This window comes from Astatotilapia calliptera, chromosome 11, assembly GCF_900246225.1.
Source record: "Astatotilapia calliptera chromosome 11, fAstCal1.2, whole genome shotgun sequence".
Taxonomy (NCBI): Eukaryota; Metazoa; Chordata; class Actinopteri; order Cichliformes; family Cichlidae; genus Astatotilapia; species Astatotilapia calliptera.
This window is the reverse complement of record NC_039312.1, coordinates 27,672,990-27,688,574: the sequence shown is the minus strand read 5'-3', so window position 1 is coordinate 27,688,574 and position 15,585 is coordinate 27,672,990. Positions and strand designations below refer to the sequence as shown.

The window sequence follows — 15,585 nt, the reverse complement described above, 5'->3', positions numbered from 1 at the left end:
CTCCTTCTGCTGAGGTTGTCTCTCTGAGTTGCCATTCATAAAAGATAACAGTTCTTGGATTAGCTTGATTGCTTTTTCTGCCTCTTCTAGTTTCTCTTCTGCCATTTTAATGAGCATCCACTTACTCTTATTGGCAACAGCTTCTTCTGCCAGGTACTTACAGACCTCCACCATTCTGTCCTAGTTTATCTGGCTCAATATAGAGAAATATAGAGGAATCTCCAGATCCACCTCACTTATTTTGTTTTTTCTCTAGAGAAAAAAGTCAGCTCTCCACACAGCAGAGCATCACCAGTGAATCATCCTGTACAGTGCAGTTGACTCTCACTTTATATGGCGCAAAATCCCAATAGTCACCTCAAGGTGTTTTATGTTGTAAAGTAAAGATCTTATAATAGAGAGGAAATCCCAACAATCAGATGACCCCCTGTAAGCATGGACTTAGTGACAAGCACTGTATTCCCACACTAACAGTGGGACAGCAGGACACAATGCAGGACAGCATACTGACCTGCATTGCTCCAGGTCTGTGTTCGGGATCTGTTTCTGGAGTCACATGGACATAAATCTTATGGGACACATCTCTGTTTTCACATCAGAGAATCTGACTGGTGTAACTTAGATAAACAACTCAGCTTTGACCTTTAACCTTTAAGCTGAAAACCATATCACCAGCGTTACCTGTACAATCAGCTTCACAGATGAAACATCTGGAGAGATATCTTCAAATTTCAATTTTTGAAAATCTTACTGATCTCATTTTTCTGTCCCTCTCTCTCTCTCTCTCTCTCTCTCTCTCTCTCTCTCACACACACACACACACACACACACACACACACACACACACACACACACACACACACACACACAGTGATATATATCCTTACCGTTCTTAGGTTAAAATCTTGCACCTCATTTGCAAACACTTGGTTTGCACAACACAGAGAGAACAGCTGTGCTTTACACAAAGTTAAAATAACATTTCTCAACAATTGCTAATAAGAGTACAGATATTGCACAATATAAATAGAAACAAAACAGCTTAAATATGCAGAAGTATTTGTAGAGAGGCTGTATGCTGACGTGGGGAAATTCTGAGGGAAAGAGAAAATTTTGTTTTAATTTTAGAAAGGTGCATTGGTTTAGTGCCCCTCGCTCATGTATATGTTGCGTACTTCATTTCTATTGTGTTCACAGTGAACTGTCATATTATTTGTACTTTATCAACCTATATGTCTAACAATGCAAAAAATGCAGTCTGAGTAGTCTTACTTGATCAACAATCTTTTTACAAACTCAACATCATTTGTCCTTTTTTAGTTCTTTCCTTTTTCTAGTTTTAGGTGTGAAGATGAGTGATCCATTCTGTGCAAAGAACACATACAATATCACTCTAAATAAAAGACATATAACAGCTGAGTCTGGAGTATGTGGTTTTTTTTACCATGTTATTTTACTACAGAAGCTAGTTTAATATCAAAAGTAAAAAATTGACCTTTAACCCACTGCTAGAGTCTGACCTGAAAATGAGGAATGGTATCATCATCCTCAATGACCTCATCAACTCAGACTGGATCATATCAAATCAGAGTTTCTGTTACCAAGAAGAGGAACTAATAACTAAAGGACTTATGACAGCTGTTAACCTGTTAAAGCCTGGACCATGAAATAAATGGCAGAAAAATAAAAACAGTAAAATATATATAAAATTCCCCGCTCGCCCCTACGGGCGGTCTATCCTTCAAGTTCAGGCCTGGAGCTTGAGGGTCCTGTGCAGTATCTTAGCTGTTCCTAGGACTGCGCTCTTCTGGACAGAGATCTCTGATGTTGTTCCTGCACTGCACCGTGCTCCGATTACCCCAGGGACCACTGTTATCTTCACGCTCCACATTTTCTCGAGCTCTTCTCTGAGCCCTTGGTATTTCTCGGTAATGGTGGCTGTAGGCATCGTCCGTGGGGCTGCGTTAACATCATATAGTTGACCTTCTGAGGGTACTTCACGTAGTCTTGGTAACCGGCTATGGGGGAATCCAGGTTTCAAGCTTGGCCATGATCCTATCTTTAAGGTCAGTTTCTAATGCACTCAACGATCCTTCTATCGCACTTGGGGCTTGGAATCCCAATCTCGGGTGGGAATGATATCTGTATTTAATTTGACTTGACCTTTTCAAGTTGGGTTCAGTTTTCCTCTCCTGAAATTGTTGCTTAATATCTGTTGCGCTTCTTCTTCCTATTGACTTCTCACTTCCTAAACGTGATGACCTCTCATCACGTTTAGGAAGTGAGATATCCTTCAGCATCGTTCAGTGAGATACATTTCCTGGTCCCTATTCTAGGAAGCATGTTCATCAAACTGAGTGTAAAAATAAACTATGAGTTTATTAACTCTGTGATCAGCAACTCAGAGTTTCAGAGTTTCGTTTCAGATCAGAGTTTCGTGTTCAAGAACAGTTCACCATCGTAAGTTCAATAAAGTTCAGTTCAGTTTAAAAAATAAAAATATAAACAGTTTTTGTTACAGACTGGTTGAGACTGGTTCCTGGCCCGTGCCATGTGTTGAGGTGCACCTCACTGTATCTATGGGTCATATCTTAAACCTCACACTCAAACATCAGCTCCTTCTCCACCAGAGAAGTGATGTTTCATATCCCAGTTGTCAGCCTTGATATTCAGACATCAGACCACCAATGACTACGTCATTTGCTGGCGTTGATACACACTGCACCCAACCTCTATAGCATCTCCTTTGGGTGGTGACAGTGAGCGAGAGAGAAAATTTAATTTAGTTTTTTTCACTACTGGCTAAAAATGCTTCATGAGATTTGCAGAATCTAATCTAATCTCAGCCTTCACTGATAGATAATAGCAACCTTACAGCTATACCAGGAATGTTTTGCTGACTGATTGGAAATCTTTACACTGTGTTTCACAAGCCAGCTTTCCAAATCTATAATGACTCTGAAGTTTTATTGGTAACGGTAAACATTTTATAGGAAATGTCACTTTTATAGATTTTAAAGATTTGAGTCTGTTTTTTGGAGAATGAGTTACTTTAAATAAAGAATACAGGTTGTGCTTGGGAAAAAGTAAGGCGTTATGAATGAATCTGGACAGGATGAACTCCAACCTGGACCTGGGCATCTATGGACTAAATCTGTGATCCTGATCTATTTTGGATCCATCCAGTCAAAGAAAGAAAAAGAAGAGTATAATCCCCTGTTTGAGTTTTTTTTTTAATGGCGGCCAGTATTCTATCATCTCCATCATTATTTGGTAGAATTTTGTAGAAGAGCACTTGTTTTCTCACTTGAGATTTTTCTGTAATCTGTAGCTGGCTATTAACATGTTAGATGTTTCACAAACTGCAAGATTAAAACCTGTATCTAATGATTCAGTTTTCTTCATCTCAATCTGTCTGAAGGACCGAAAAAAGGTATTTTTAAAAAATTATTATTTGTATGACACAAACAACTTTATTGTAAATGTGCAAACAACTGAGGTTGCTGTTGATGCAAATAATGTTGCTGATCACGCGAAAATGATATTGCTGTATTATGACTCATTATGTATTATGAGTCACTTCCTCTATCTCTGTCTTTCTCTCTCTCTTTCTTTCTTGCAAAAAATTGTTACACAGTAAAAATTAACCAATGGTTAAATTAAGGATAGATTAAAATTATGCACCTCAAGTGAAGAGCTTTGCATGATACAGAGAGCACACCAGTGCCTTACACAATATTAAAGTAATATTGCAACACTTTCCAATAACAGTACAGATATTGCACAATATAAATAGAAACAAAAAACCCCCTAATACTTCCTATGCAGAAGTTTTTGCAGAGAATGGGAATAAAATGGAGAAATGCTAAGAGAGAAAGTTAATTTCTTTAAAATTATTTAAGTTCTTTAATGCACTTAACCTTTCTCAAGGAACTTTAAAAAAAATATCATTGTTAACTCTTTTAATATATGCAGATATGAGGCAGTAGGAAAGCCCTTGAATGGCATTCCAATTATGCTGTACATGTTTTGGGGGTGTTGGAATGATGTAATGATGCTTAATGACATGCACAGGTCATATTTTCTCTTTAATATTGTACAGTCTTTACAGTGTAAAGACAACAAAATTTAAAAAATGAATGGAATGTCTGGAATGTCAATTTCCCAAGATAATAATAAGATTTTCAGGGAATAAAAATTAGTCAGTGATTAGCATTTTGTGTTAAAATATACAGCATACACTGTGTGATATGAGATGAGAGATAACTTTATTGGGGAAAGAATAGTATTTGGTCACTTAAATTGACATCAAAACTGGCCTCCCTGTGACTCGCTGTGAGGTTGTTGATCCACATGAATTTCTCCAACCTAATCAGCAAAGATCAGATTATATGAAAGGTAAAGTGACATTATTGCGACACAGGATGTCAAAATTCAGTATTCTTCCTGAATTCAAGAAATCTGGCTTTTCACCCCAAGCTACCCCCACACTTGTGGTCATAACATCAAAACTAACAGTGATAAAATGATGAAACCCACAGATTGTGTAGTTTAATAACTGTTTAAAATTTTCTGAAATTATACACTAGTATGAATCTAGAACAGCAATTAATACAATGTTGGATGCTGTCACAGCTTTTCATATCACTATTCAATGATCCAGCAAGAAAATAAAACTTTTATAGACATTTTCAAAGTAGAAATACTGAAATATATGATTTAATTATTTTTTTCTTTTGTCCTAGTTGCAGATTTTTATATAACTAAATTGCATATTTGTTTAGATTTTTACTGTCTTTTTCTGGTAAAATGAATTTAGTAATACAATGTTGGTCATTACTTAATGTGATCAAATGACATATATAAAATATAAGGGGGTAAAAAGTTGTTATAACGCTGTTTCTGTTTTCAGTAGATTTAAACTTTTCCTTCAAATTGGGCTACATGCTGACTAATAAGTGTACTAATTTTTTTTTCTCTGAATCAATCTATTTGGTGTCCTGGTGAAAAACGCCGGTGTGTTTATGAAACGGACCCAAAACGCAGACACAGGAGAAATGAACTGGTGTTTAAACAAAAAATGAACCTTTACTGCGGGTGATACAAAAAACGGAAAACAAGGGAGAAAGAAAACTGAAACCTAAACTGGGAAAAACTATGACTATCTATGACACCTAAGACATGGGACAGGAAGACGGAACTGAACAGGAACATGCAAACATAGCGAGAAAAAGTCTAAACATGAACATGAACCTGGTAACAGGTAACAGGCGACTTAAAGAAACAGACGGGTAATGAGGGAAGTGGAAACACCTGGGGAAACACAGGTGACACAAATGAACATGTTGCCACAGGGGGAAGTAAAACAAAACACAGTGAACATGGAAACACTGCAATCTTCAAAATAAAACAGAAAATATGGAGAGACGTAGACATGACACACGAGCTTGACAACGTGGACACAACACAGACATGAAACACATGACAGACTGGACAGGAAACATGACACATAACCAAGGAAACATGGATTAAAAAACAAAATCCAGAATAAAGCTCAGCTAAATCCTAACTAATAATAAGACAAGAACTTATTATCACCAACTTAACATGAGAAAATCAAAAATACAAAATAATCTGAAAACACTGGGTCACAGACCCCGCCCCTGACATTTGGTTGCTTAATGGAAGACAGCCCATCAATTATCCTACCACAGGATAGCACAACACACAGTAGATTGTATACACATGCTAAATATGGTGAATTAACTTAAGTGAATTTATTCTGTGAAAAAACTTTAAATGCTTTCTCACATTATCTTACTTACCGTCATTACCAACTTACGGGAGCAAGTACTGTATTTGTGTAGTATTTGTGAGGTGTGTATCAAGAAAAATGTTCATAAAAATGTTCCTTTAAGTTTTTGTTTGCTTTTCCCATAGTTTTTATATACTGTACATACTATATGTAAAAATGTATACTTCAGTGACATTGATTGACATCCTAAAAATAAAACATTTTGAAATATCACACAAGTAAAAAAAAAAAGTCCTTTCGCACACTCTAGTTACACTCTAGGGTTGAAATTATGAATGTCTGTGTTTTGCAATGATTGCCCTGTAAAAGGTTGGAAAGCCAGTCGGTCAAGTTCATTGGTGTGACGAGAAACTTCCTGAAATTGTGCTACAAAAAGAGGGAAAAAAACAGAAAAGAGAGAGGCGAGAAACAGAAACTTACATTTAAGTAGTCAGCGGACATCAGTGAGGAGAGAGAACAAGGCAAAACAGGTAAGAAAAAATTTAATGTGTTTTAAAATATCTTTTTAAATACAAAAAAGGAAATCTATTTTTTTTTTACATCAATAGCAGGTCTGGTAAAATAAAAATACCATTATGCATAGATTACATGGATGATGCTGCTCTGTTATATGGCAGGTGTTTTACATTTATTGTATAAGTGTCGCTGAAGCACTGTAAGAACATTTTTATTCATCAAGTAATGTTTCAGGATGGATGACACAAAGATTACTTTTTAAGGTAGTGGTGTAATCACAGGTGTGGGTAACATATAGACAAACAGGAGCAAATAACTGATCACGTTTAATCGATCTGAATTGTTGAATTTGATTTTTGTTTTGATTTTTGTTTTTATTCCTGCATGTTTACGGCATCATCTATATTAGTTATTCTAAGGAGAGAGAGACTGAATCTGTTGAGCATCGGGCATCAAGGATGTTTGTTCTCATCTGGGCAACTCTGCTTTTCAGCAGTGCTGAAACAGGTTTGTGTCTACTTTGTTATCAACCTGTAATTCAGCCAACATATATATTTCTTTCATAAATTTGCAAGTGAAACTGTTTTTCTAACATACAAATCATTATTTATTCTACCAAGACTTTATCATAAGTTAGTAGTGTTACTGTTATCTGTTGACCTTTATGCCATTTTATATAAATCTTTGTAACAAAACTTACTACAGGCTAAGAAATATGTAAAATTCTGATTGTTGCATATACTACACTCAAACAAGCAACATATGTAAAACAGGAAAGCTATTGAAGTATATTTATTAAAAATCATATTTATTGTTATAAACTAAATATTCTCTGTCACTATGTGTATCTCCCTGTTTGTGCCTCAGCCTGGGGACGACAACACTGTGTTGGAAGATACTGTGTGACTCTCAGTGAGCAAGAACTTACAGCAGAGGCTGGACTCTGTGTTGTGATCCCATGTTCTTTCACTACTGCTGATGAGTTTACACCCAAACATACAGTTTGGTACAAATGTGAAGCATCTCAACACAGGTGCAGTGAACCTGACATAATATTTCACAGCAACAAAAACACTGAGAAAAAAGCTCAGGCTGAGTTTGAAGGACGAGTCTCACGTTTGGAGCCTGATGTGACTCAAAAGAACTGCAGCATCATCATTAATGATCTGAAAGAGTCTGATTCAGGATCATATCAGCTCAGAGTTACTGGTGAACTGAATGGAAAACAAGATGGATTCACATTCATTCCTAGAGTAACTGTCTCTGTTAAAGGTATGAAAGCTATTCCAAGAAGAATAATGCTGATTTTAAATACTCAGTCTTGTGAAACCTCATATTTAGTATTTTTACAATCTTAAATGAAGTATTATTTAATTTCGGGAATTGGTTGATCCTCTGTGGAAATCTAATAGGAGCTGCAGTAGATCCAACTAGTGGCCAGCAAAATATTTCTTTCATCAAGGCTAAATTTGATTCCACTAATGCCCAATACTTCTATTAGGTCTTAATCTGAAGCCCACAGTAATGATTCCCACACTGACAGAGGGACAGCAGGCCACACTCACCTGCACTGCTCCTGGTCTCTGCTCTGGATCTGTTCCTCAAATCACCTGGACATGGAGAGGAGCAGGAGGGACTGAATCTTACATTACAGGAAATAGCACTGCGTTTAAGACTGAGGGTCTGACTCCTTTCACACAAAGACATGTGTCAACTTTGACCTTTAACCCTTCATCTGAAAACCACAACACCAATGTGACCTGTAAAGTACACTTCATTGGCAAAATAATGAAAGAAGAGACTTTGGGTTTGAATGTGAACTGTAAGTACTTTTATAGTATTAAACTAGCTTTTTTTTTTTTCCTGAAATCTGTTGAGTTGTGCAGTGTCAGCTGCATTCTTCTAGCAAGAAAGTCAGAAAGTTAGGGAAACTACATGATTGTGTAATTTATATGTTTTGTCTCATAGATATGAAAAAATTTCAAATTACTGGCATCACAACTGTTAAAGAGGGAGACAATCTGAATCTGACCTGCAGTGTTGAAAGTTTCCCTCCATCTCTGATTTTATGGTCTAAACTTGGTTCTGTCACAAACCTGCACAATGACACTGGATCAGCCAAACTTGCCATCCAGAATGTGACAACAGAAGATTCTGGACAGTACATCTGTACAGCAACACATCTGGACACAACTATGACTTCTTATGTCAATGTGACTGTGACTTGTAAGTAGGCATTATCGTTTTTTATTAATGTCTTGATGCATGCTCAATCATGCATTGGTCACTGAAGGAACAATGGGCTGGGAGGTCAGTTCCTTGATCAAAAATGCAAATTCTCATTAATTATCAAGGAACTGACCTCCCAGCCCATTGTTCCTTCAGTGGTGCTGGTTTCAGTCATTATGCAAATGTACTGTTTATAAAATTGGGGTAACCTGAAGTCAGCTGAGACTGAAGAAGTCACTTGGGTGAGTGATGAAACGTTTCTCCCACTGAAAACGCTACATCCAAATGAACAAAATCAACTTTGGGGAGTCTTTATTAATCTTGTATTTGACAGCCATTCTAAACTTCTTTTGACGTTCTACAGAAACCAATTTGCTGAATTTTGGCACTTTGCTCAGGGAATATATATAATGTCACACATGTAACACATCAACCTACCTTAGCAGCTTTTACTGCAGAACTGCATATTGTGTCTCATCACCATGATCTATGCAGTGTTAATTTCTCCCTCTTTAAAAGATTTAAATACACTCCACAGATAAAAGGAAACCTCAGATCATCGGGAATACAACAATCAGGGAGGGAGATGTTCTGAATTTGACCTGCAGTGTTGAAAGTTTCCCTCCATCTCTGGTCATGTGGTCTAAACCTACTTCTAACCCAAGCCGACACAATGAAACCTACACTGACGCGCACAATGACACTGGATCAGCTACACTTGTCATCCCAAATGTGACAGCAGAACAGTCTGGACAGTACATCTGTACAGCAACACATCTGGACACAACTATGACTTCTTATGTCAATGTGACTGTGACTTGTAAGTAGACATTACCAGTCTCATTAATCTCAAGATATATGAATATGATATAAAATGCCTTATTATGAGGCTGGATCACTACAGGCTACCATAACAGCTACATTCCATTTTAACATTAATTCTTAAAATGAATTAAACATCATGGAGTTGAAACATCATTCTTCCTTCTCTGGTGATTTGATGATTAGAGTGGTTCGCACTGGTGGGGGAAATAAAAGCAAAACATGCCAGCTAGTTAAATACCTGGACAACATTATATAAATATTAGAATCCCTGACTGTTCTGTGTGGACCAGGTTTCCATTTTTTCTTTTTTCTTTCTTTTTTTTTTTTTTTTTGGGGGGGGGGGGGGGGGGGGGGGGTGTCTTTCTTTTTTTGGTTCATTGTTAATATTTTTTTTCAGTTGTTTTCTCTCACCTTATCCTGAATGAAATGCTGGTGTGCTCCACAGACACAAGAAGACCTTGGATCATTGGAAACACAACTGTGAAGGAGGGAGATGTTCTGAATCTGACCTGCAATGTTGAAAGTGTCCCTCCATCCCTGGTTGTGTGGTCTAAACTTGGTTCCAACACAAACCTGCACAGTGACACTGGATCAGCCAAACTTGCCGTCCTGAATGTGACAACAGAAGATTCTGGACAGTACATCTGTACAGCTAAATATATGAACACTACCCTTAAGGATAAATTCAACATAACAGTGATATGTAAGTACAAAACCTTATGTTTTTGGACAGAATATTTATAGTACTGTTCATTTTTTTTCTTCCTATCACGTAACTGAAATTGTGAATCACAAGGAGAACAACAAAGCAAACAATGCAGTCACTATGCAAATGTGCATCTTGTTTCTTTCAGTTTAATGAAGCACAACAATTGTTGCATGTGTATTTGAGAGCCATTCTAAATTTCCTTTGACATTCTACAGTAACTAATTGTATTTCAAGTGCAGCTAAAGTTTGGCACTTTGCTCAGTGAATATACATAATGTTACACATGTCAAACATTAACCTATTTTAGAAGCTTTCACTGCAAAACTGCAGTAGCAGTTTCTCATTACCATGATCTGTGGCAGTGTTAATGTCTCCCTCTTTAAAAGATTTAAATACACTCCACAGATAAAAGGAAACCTCAGATCATCGGGAATACAACAATCAGGGAGGGAGATGTTCTGAATTTGACCTGCAGTGTTGAAAGTTTCCCTCCATCTCTGGTCATGTGGTCTAAACCTACTTCTAACCCAAGCCGACACAATGGAACCTACACTGACGCATACAATGACACTGGATCAGCTACACTTGTTATCGCAAATGTAACAACAAAACAGTCTGGACAGTACATCTGTACAGCAACACATCTGGACACAACTATGACTTCTTATGTCAATGTGACTGTGACTTGTAAGTAGACATTGCCAGTTTCATTAATCTCAAGATGTATGTATGTGATATAAAAAGATAATTGTTGAAAAAAAATAAAATAAAATGTCTTATTATGAGGCTGGATCACTACAGCTACAGTCCATTTTAATATTGATTCTTAAAAAAAAAACAATACAAACATGGCAGCCAGTTAAATGCCTGCACAGCATCACAGAATTATTATTATTATTCTGTGTGATCAAAGAACATAAGAACTTTATTTTCTTCTGTTTTTGTTTGTTTGTTTGTTTGTTTGTTTCATCCTTAATAATTCTTTTAGTTGTTTTCTCTCTCCTTATCCTGAATAAAATGCTGGTGTGCTCCACAGATACAAGAAGACCTCAGATCATTGGAAACACAACTGTGAAGGAGGGAGATGTCCTGAATCTGACCTGCAGTGTTGAAAGTGTCCCTCCATCCCTGGTTGTGTGGTCTAAACTTGGTTCCAACACAAACCTGCACAATGACACTGGATCAGCTACATTTATCATCTCAAATGCAACAGCAGAACATTCTGGACAGTACATCTGTACAACTAACTATATGGACTATGCCCTGAAGGACAAAGTCAATGTAAAAGTGATTTGTAAGTACACAACTTTTTGCTATAAGACAGAACATTTATAATACAGCACAGTTATATTTCCCCCGATCTGGTAACTGAAATTGTGACTGCTAGCATAAAAAATACATAAAGAATAACATGCAGATGATGTGTACATGTGTTCTTTGTAGGTACAGAGTAACAAAAAACAAACAAATGAAAACACAATGCTATGAAATAACATGCAGAACACAAGGTATATTGTGGGGAAAACAACTTTGCAGAAAACCACAGCAAATGTTGCACATGTATTTGAGAGCCAGTTGAAACCGCAAGTGACATCTGCAAAAATCAAGATGTATCTTCAATGCTGCTGAAATCTGTTTCACTTTGCACTGTCCATGTAATATTATACACGCAGTGTCAGATCAGTTTGTGAATAATATTATTAGTGCCAGTATCAAAAATCTTATTTCTTTTCTTTTCAAAATCTCATTACAAATTTTCACAGAAGGGTTATCTGCCAGTGTTCCTTTCATGGTGCTTATTTAAGTTACTGAAATGTGCTCTGCAGATAAAAGGAAACCTCAGATCATCGGGAATACAACAGTCAAGGAGGGAGATGTTCTGAATTTGACCTGCAGTGTTGAAAGTTTCCCTCCATCACTTATTATGTGGAAAAAACTTAATTCCACCACAATTCTTCAGAATAGAACTTACACTGTCCTAACCAGTGACACTGGATCAGCTACAGTTTTCATCCAGAATGTGACAACAGAACATTCTGGACAGTACATCTGTACAGCAACACATCTGGACACAACTATGACTTCTTACGTCAATGTGGCTGTAACTTGTAAGTAAACTTTACCAGTCTCCAGGTGTCTATAATGTATGTACACAATTGTTTTTACGTCATTGGTAGTCAGATATTTTGGTCTTTACATTTTACTAGCCATAATGACGTGAGGAAATATTTTTTTAAGGATGCAGTATAAATGGTTATCAAATTTCATTACATGAAGACAAAAACTGCTGGTTAAAGCAAAGGAAACATTAAAAACCAAAAAGTGTTGTGTTCTCACAGTGGTCCAACACATGTTGTGGTAACAGGCATTGATTCTGCAAGTCTCTTAAAATCTGCTTGAGGGATCAAATATAATTTTTCGTGTTATGATGATTTGGTGACTGTAGTGGGGAGCAGTACAGCAGTAATGGGTAAAACCCTGGAATACTGTTGTCACCCTCCATGTCTTAAATAAATAACTGAGTTGTGCTCCACAGATACAAGAAAACCTCAGATCACTGGGAACACAAGTATAAAGGAGGGAGACGATCTAAATCTGACCTGCAGTGTTGAAAGTTTCCCTCCATCTCTCATTATGTGGTCTAAATTGACTTCTGTCACAAACCTGCACAACGACACTGGATCAGCTACGCTTGTCATCCCTAATGGAACCGCAGAAGATTCTGGACAGTACATCTGTACAGCTAAATATATGAGTAACACTCTAAAAGAGGAAGTCCATGTAACAGTGATATGTATGTATACAACTTTTTGCTTTTACTATATGGTTAAATGTGTGATGCCATCTAAACATCTTTGCATATTGACTATTTAGGCAGATTCTCTTGTTGGTGATCACAAAAAAAAAATCTGTTATCCCACAGATAAAAGAAAACCTCAGATTATCGGGACTACAACTGTTAAGAAGGGAGATGTTCTGAATTTGACCTGCAGTGCTGAGAGTTTCCCTCCAGCTCTTATCATGTGGAAAAAACGTAGCTCCAACACAAACCTTCTGAGTGGAAATTACACTGACCTGCACAATGGCACTGGATCATCTACACTTGTCATTCATAATGTGACAGCTGAGTATTCTGGACAATATGTCTGCACAGCGAAATATCTGGACAAAGCCATTACTATACATGCCAGTGTGACTGTGACTTGTAAGTGGAACACAATGATCTTGAATCTGAAGTTTATGTACACCTTCCTTTGTTTTATGAGTCTAATCATGTGCTTACAGGGTTTTCAGAGACCCAGGATGGCTCTGGATGTGTGCTTCAGTCAGAGGTTTTGACCTGTGTGTGTATCAGTGAAGGGTTTCCTTTACCTACCATCAAATGGCCGCTCCTAAAGAACCACACTGAGTATTCTGTCATTACTATGGTCTCTAAACACACAGTCAACAGCACTGTCAGTGTAACTGTAAACAAACATAGCAACAGCACTGTGGAATGTGTGAGTAACAATGGAAATGGAGAGAATAGAGAAAACCTACTGATCCACCAAAACTTGCCTGAAAAACATGGTATGTGTTTTCCATCTAAACACCTTTCACTGCCACGTTCACTTTTTACGTACCACATTTTCTTAATGCAGCCTTGCTAATTAGGCTGTCATTTATAGTTTGTATTTGCTTTATCTAATTCAAAACAACCTGGACCATAATTTTTTATGTTGTTATTTTTTGGAGTGCAGAGCAATCGTCTAATTTAAGGCAGGGATACATGAAAGTCATCATTGGCATTTTGGCTGCAGTAGTTCTTTCAGCAATCGTTTGCTGTTTTACCAAAAATTGGTACAGGTAAAGCACTTGCTTTTATAATTATTATTAATATTAGTTAGCTGTTGTTTTTTTCTGTAGATAAATTTGAACATAAATGTACTTCTCTAAAAACACCCCTTTCTATAGAAAAAATCAGAAGACCTCAAAAAATTCAGATGAGACTTTGGAGATGGAGAAACATCAAGATGATAAACTGGTATTTATGTTCATTTGACTTTTTTTTGGTATGATTTTCTACACAAATGCTCAGAAAACTTAAGTGTCCATACTCTTACTATACATTCACATATAAAGTGGCCCATCCTGCTCCAAGTTTCTACAAAAGAAAAAGAAATTCGGTCTGAGTCAAAACACAATTAGTTGGATCCCTTTATCTTTCTACTGAGTCTAACGCAATTCAGAGAAGTAGGTTTTGTAGAATTGTCCTGAAACACAAACTGCACAATGACGTGTTAGAAAAGGAGTACGGTATCATGATGCAATTTTGAAGTAAGTCTGAGAAGCAATGACTCTGTTTAGGCATCAATGCCCTCTAAACACCAAACAGACAGAATACACAGACATTTAGTTGCACAAAAAGACACAAAAAGAAGTATGTTGGAATAAGAGTGACAAAAGTGACACAACACTATACACAATAAACACAATAATATGAATAAACAACATAGGTTATTAGTTTTGCCATAAACAGTTGATGAACAGGTCACTGATGTTTAAGCATGAATGTAACTTCTAAGTTGGTTAACTCAAAAATACTTGCAACATGCTGACAGTTAATTTTTCCCTGTTGAAAAGCAGCAGTGCCAGGAAAGCAGCAAAGAGGCAAGAGAGGACAAAGACGGAGTATGCTGAAATCAAAAAAGCAGTAAAAGCAGAACAGGTAGAAGATGCTTGAGAAGGAAAGGGAAATGTTGGAGGCCAAAGAAGAGAAGGAGATGGAGTTGGAGATGAAACATTGTCAACCAGAAAAAGAGGAAGGAGAAGATGAAGCTGTGTACTCCACTGTGAATGATCCCACTTATTCTACTGTCACTGTGTCTTTTTTCTTTAAATAACCCAAATAAAGTTCTCTGCAGGTAGTTAGACACTTCATTAAGTGTATATGTAAGATCCCAAGGACCACCTCAATGATCTGTGCCCTAAGATATAATGCGGTTTTCTTTTACATGTTTTATTTGACAAGAATAAATCTATACTTTAAATTTTCCATCTAGTCAGAAAAAATAACTTTGTAGGGCTAATATGATTCCTTTTTAGAAATGTTATTTAAGACTTAGCCCACAGTAAACATCGAGATTTTTTTTTAATATTACAAAATCTTGACATATATGTTGGTGACAATACAGTGTCCAGACAAAGACAATATACTTAAGATTGTGTCTTTATCCAAAAAAAAAAAAGAAAAGAAAAAAAGAAAAATCAATTAAACATTCTAGAAAAGTGTGACCTATACTTTTTGTGGTTTGAGTTGATTTTTAATGGTCTCTGCTCATTTTCATTTATTATTCTTTGTTGTTTTGCTAACAAAATAAGACCTTTTTGCTTTCTTTGGCCATTCATTGTGCTCACCAGAAAGTGGCAGAGTAAACCCATTACCCATGTGAAATTATAAGTCAAGTAGATGTGTGGTCTGTTATCACTGGTGCTGCCTGGCTGCAGATTTTGTATTTTGCCTGGTCTTGTATGATGCATTAATAAAAGTGAGTATTTTATACATCTCTAA

At 36.7% G+C, this 15,585-nt stretch overlaps 1 protein-coding gene across 6 annotated transcripts; it reads left to right on the top strand.

Annotated features, from left to right (window-relative positions):
- The first annotated feature begins 6,224 nt into the window (after positions 1 to 6,224).
- On the top strand, positions 6,225 to 15,585 carry LOC113032164 (vascular cell adhesion protein 1-like). 6 transcript variants are annotated; one of them, XM_026184863.1, is made up of 16 exons: positions 6,225 to 6,285; positions 6,681 to 6,778; positions 7,139 to 7,543; positions 7,773 to 8,093; positions 8,240 to 8,497; positions 9,039 to 9,320; positions 9,771 to 10,028; positions 10,440 to 10,721; positions 11,071 to 11,328; positions 11,861 to 12,142; positions 12,571 to 12,828; positions 12,958 to 13,239; positions 13,320 to 13,604; positions 13,775 to 13,880; positions 13,989 to 14,058; positions 14,661 to 15,585. In XM_026184863.1, exons 2-16 carry the CDS (start codon positions 6,730 to 6,732, stop codon positions 14,712 to 14,714), a joined length of 3,450 nt encoding a protein of 1,149 aa, XP_026040648.1. In that variant the 5' UTR covers positions 6,225 to 6,285; positions 6,681 to 6,729; the 3' UTR covers positions 14,715 to 15,585. The 6 variants fall into 6 exon arrangements, with proteins under 6 accessions (XP_026040648.1, XP_026040647.1, XP_026040653.1 ...); XM_026184862.1 differs by having other exon boundaries at positions 14,658 to 15,585; XM_026184868.1 differs by lacking the exon at positions 9,039 to 9,320 and having other exon boundaries at positions 14,658 to 15,585.

Coding starts and splice junctions, on each gene's coding strand:
- LOC113032164 (XM_026184862.1), top strand. CDS start 6,730: ATGTTTGTTCTCATCTGGGCAACTCTGCTTTTCAGCAGTGCTGAAACA. Junction 8,094..8,239: donor TTTGGGTTTGAATGTGAACT/GTAAGTACTTTT, acceptor TTTGTCTCATAG/ATATGAAAAAATTTCAAATT. Junction 10,029..10,439: donor ATTCAACATAACAGTGATAT/GTAAGTACAAAA, acceptor TACACTCCACAG/ATAAAAGGAAACCTCAGATC.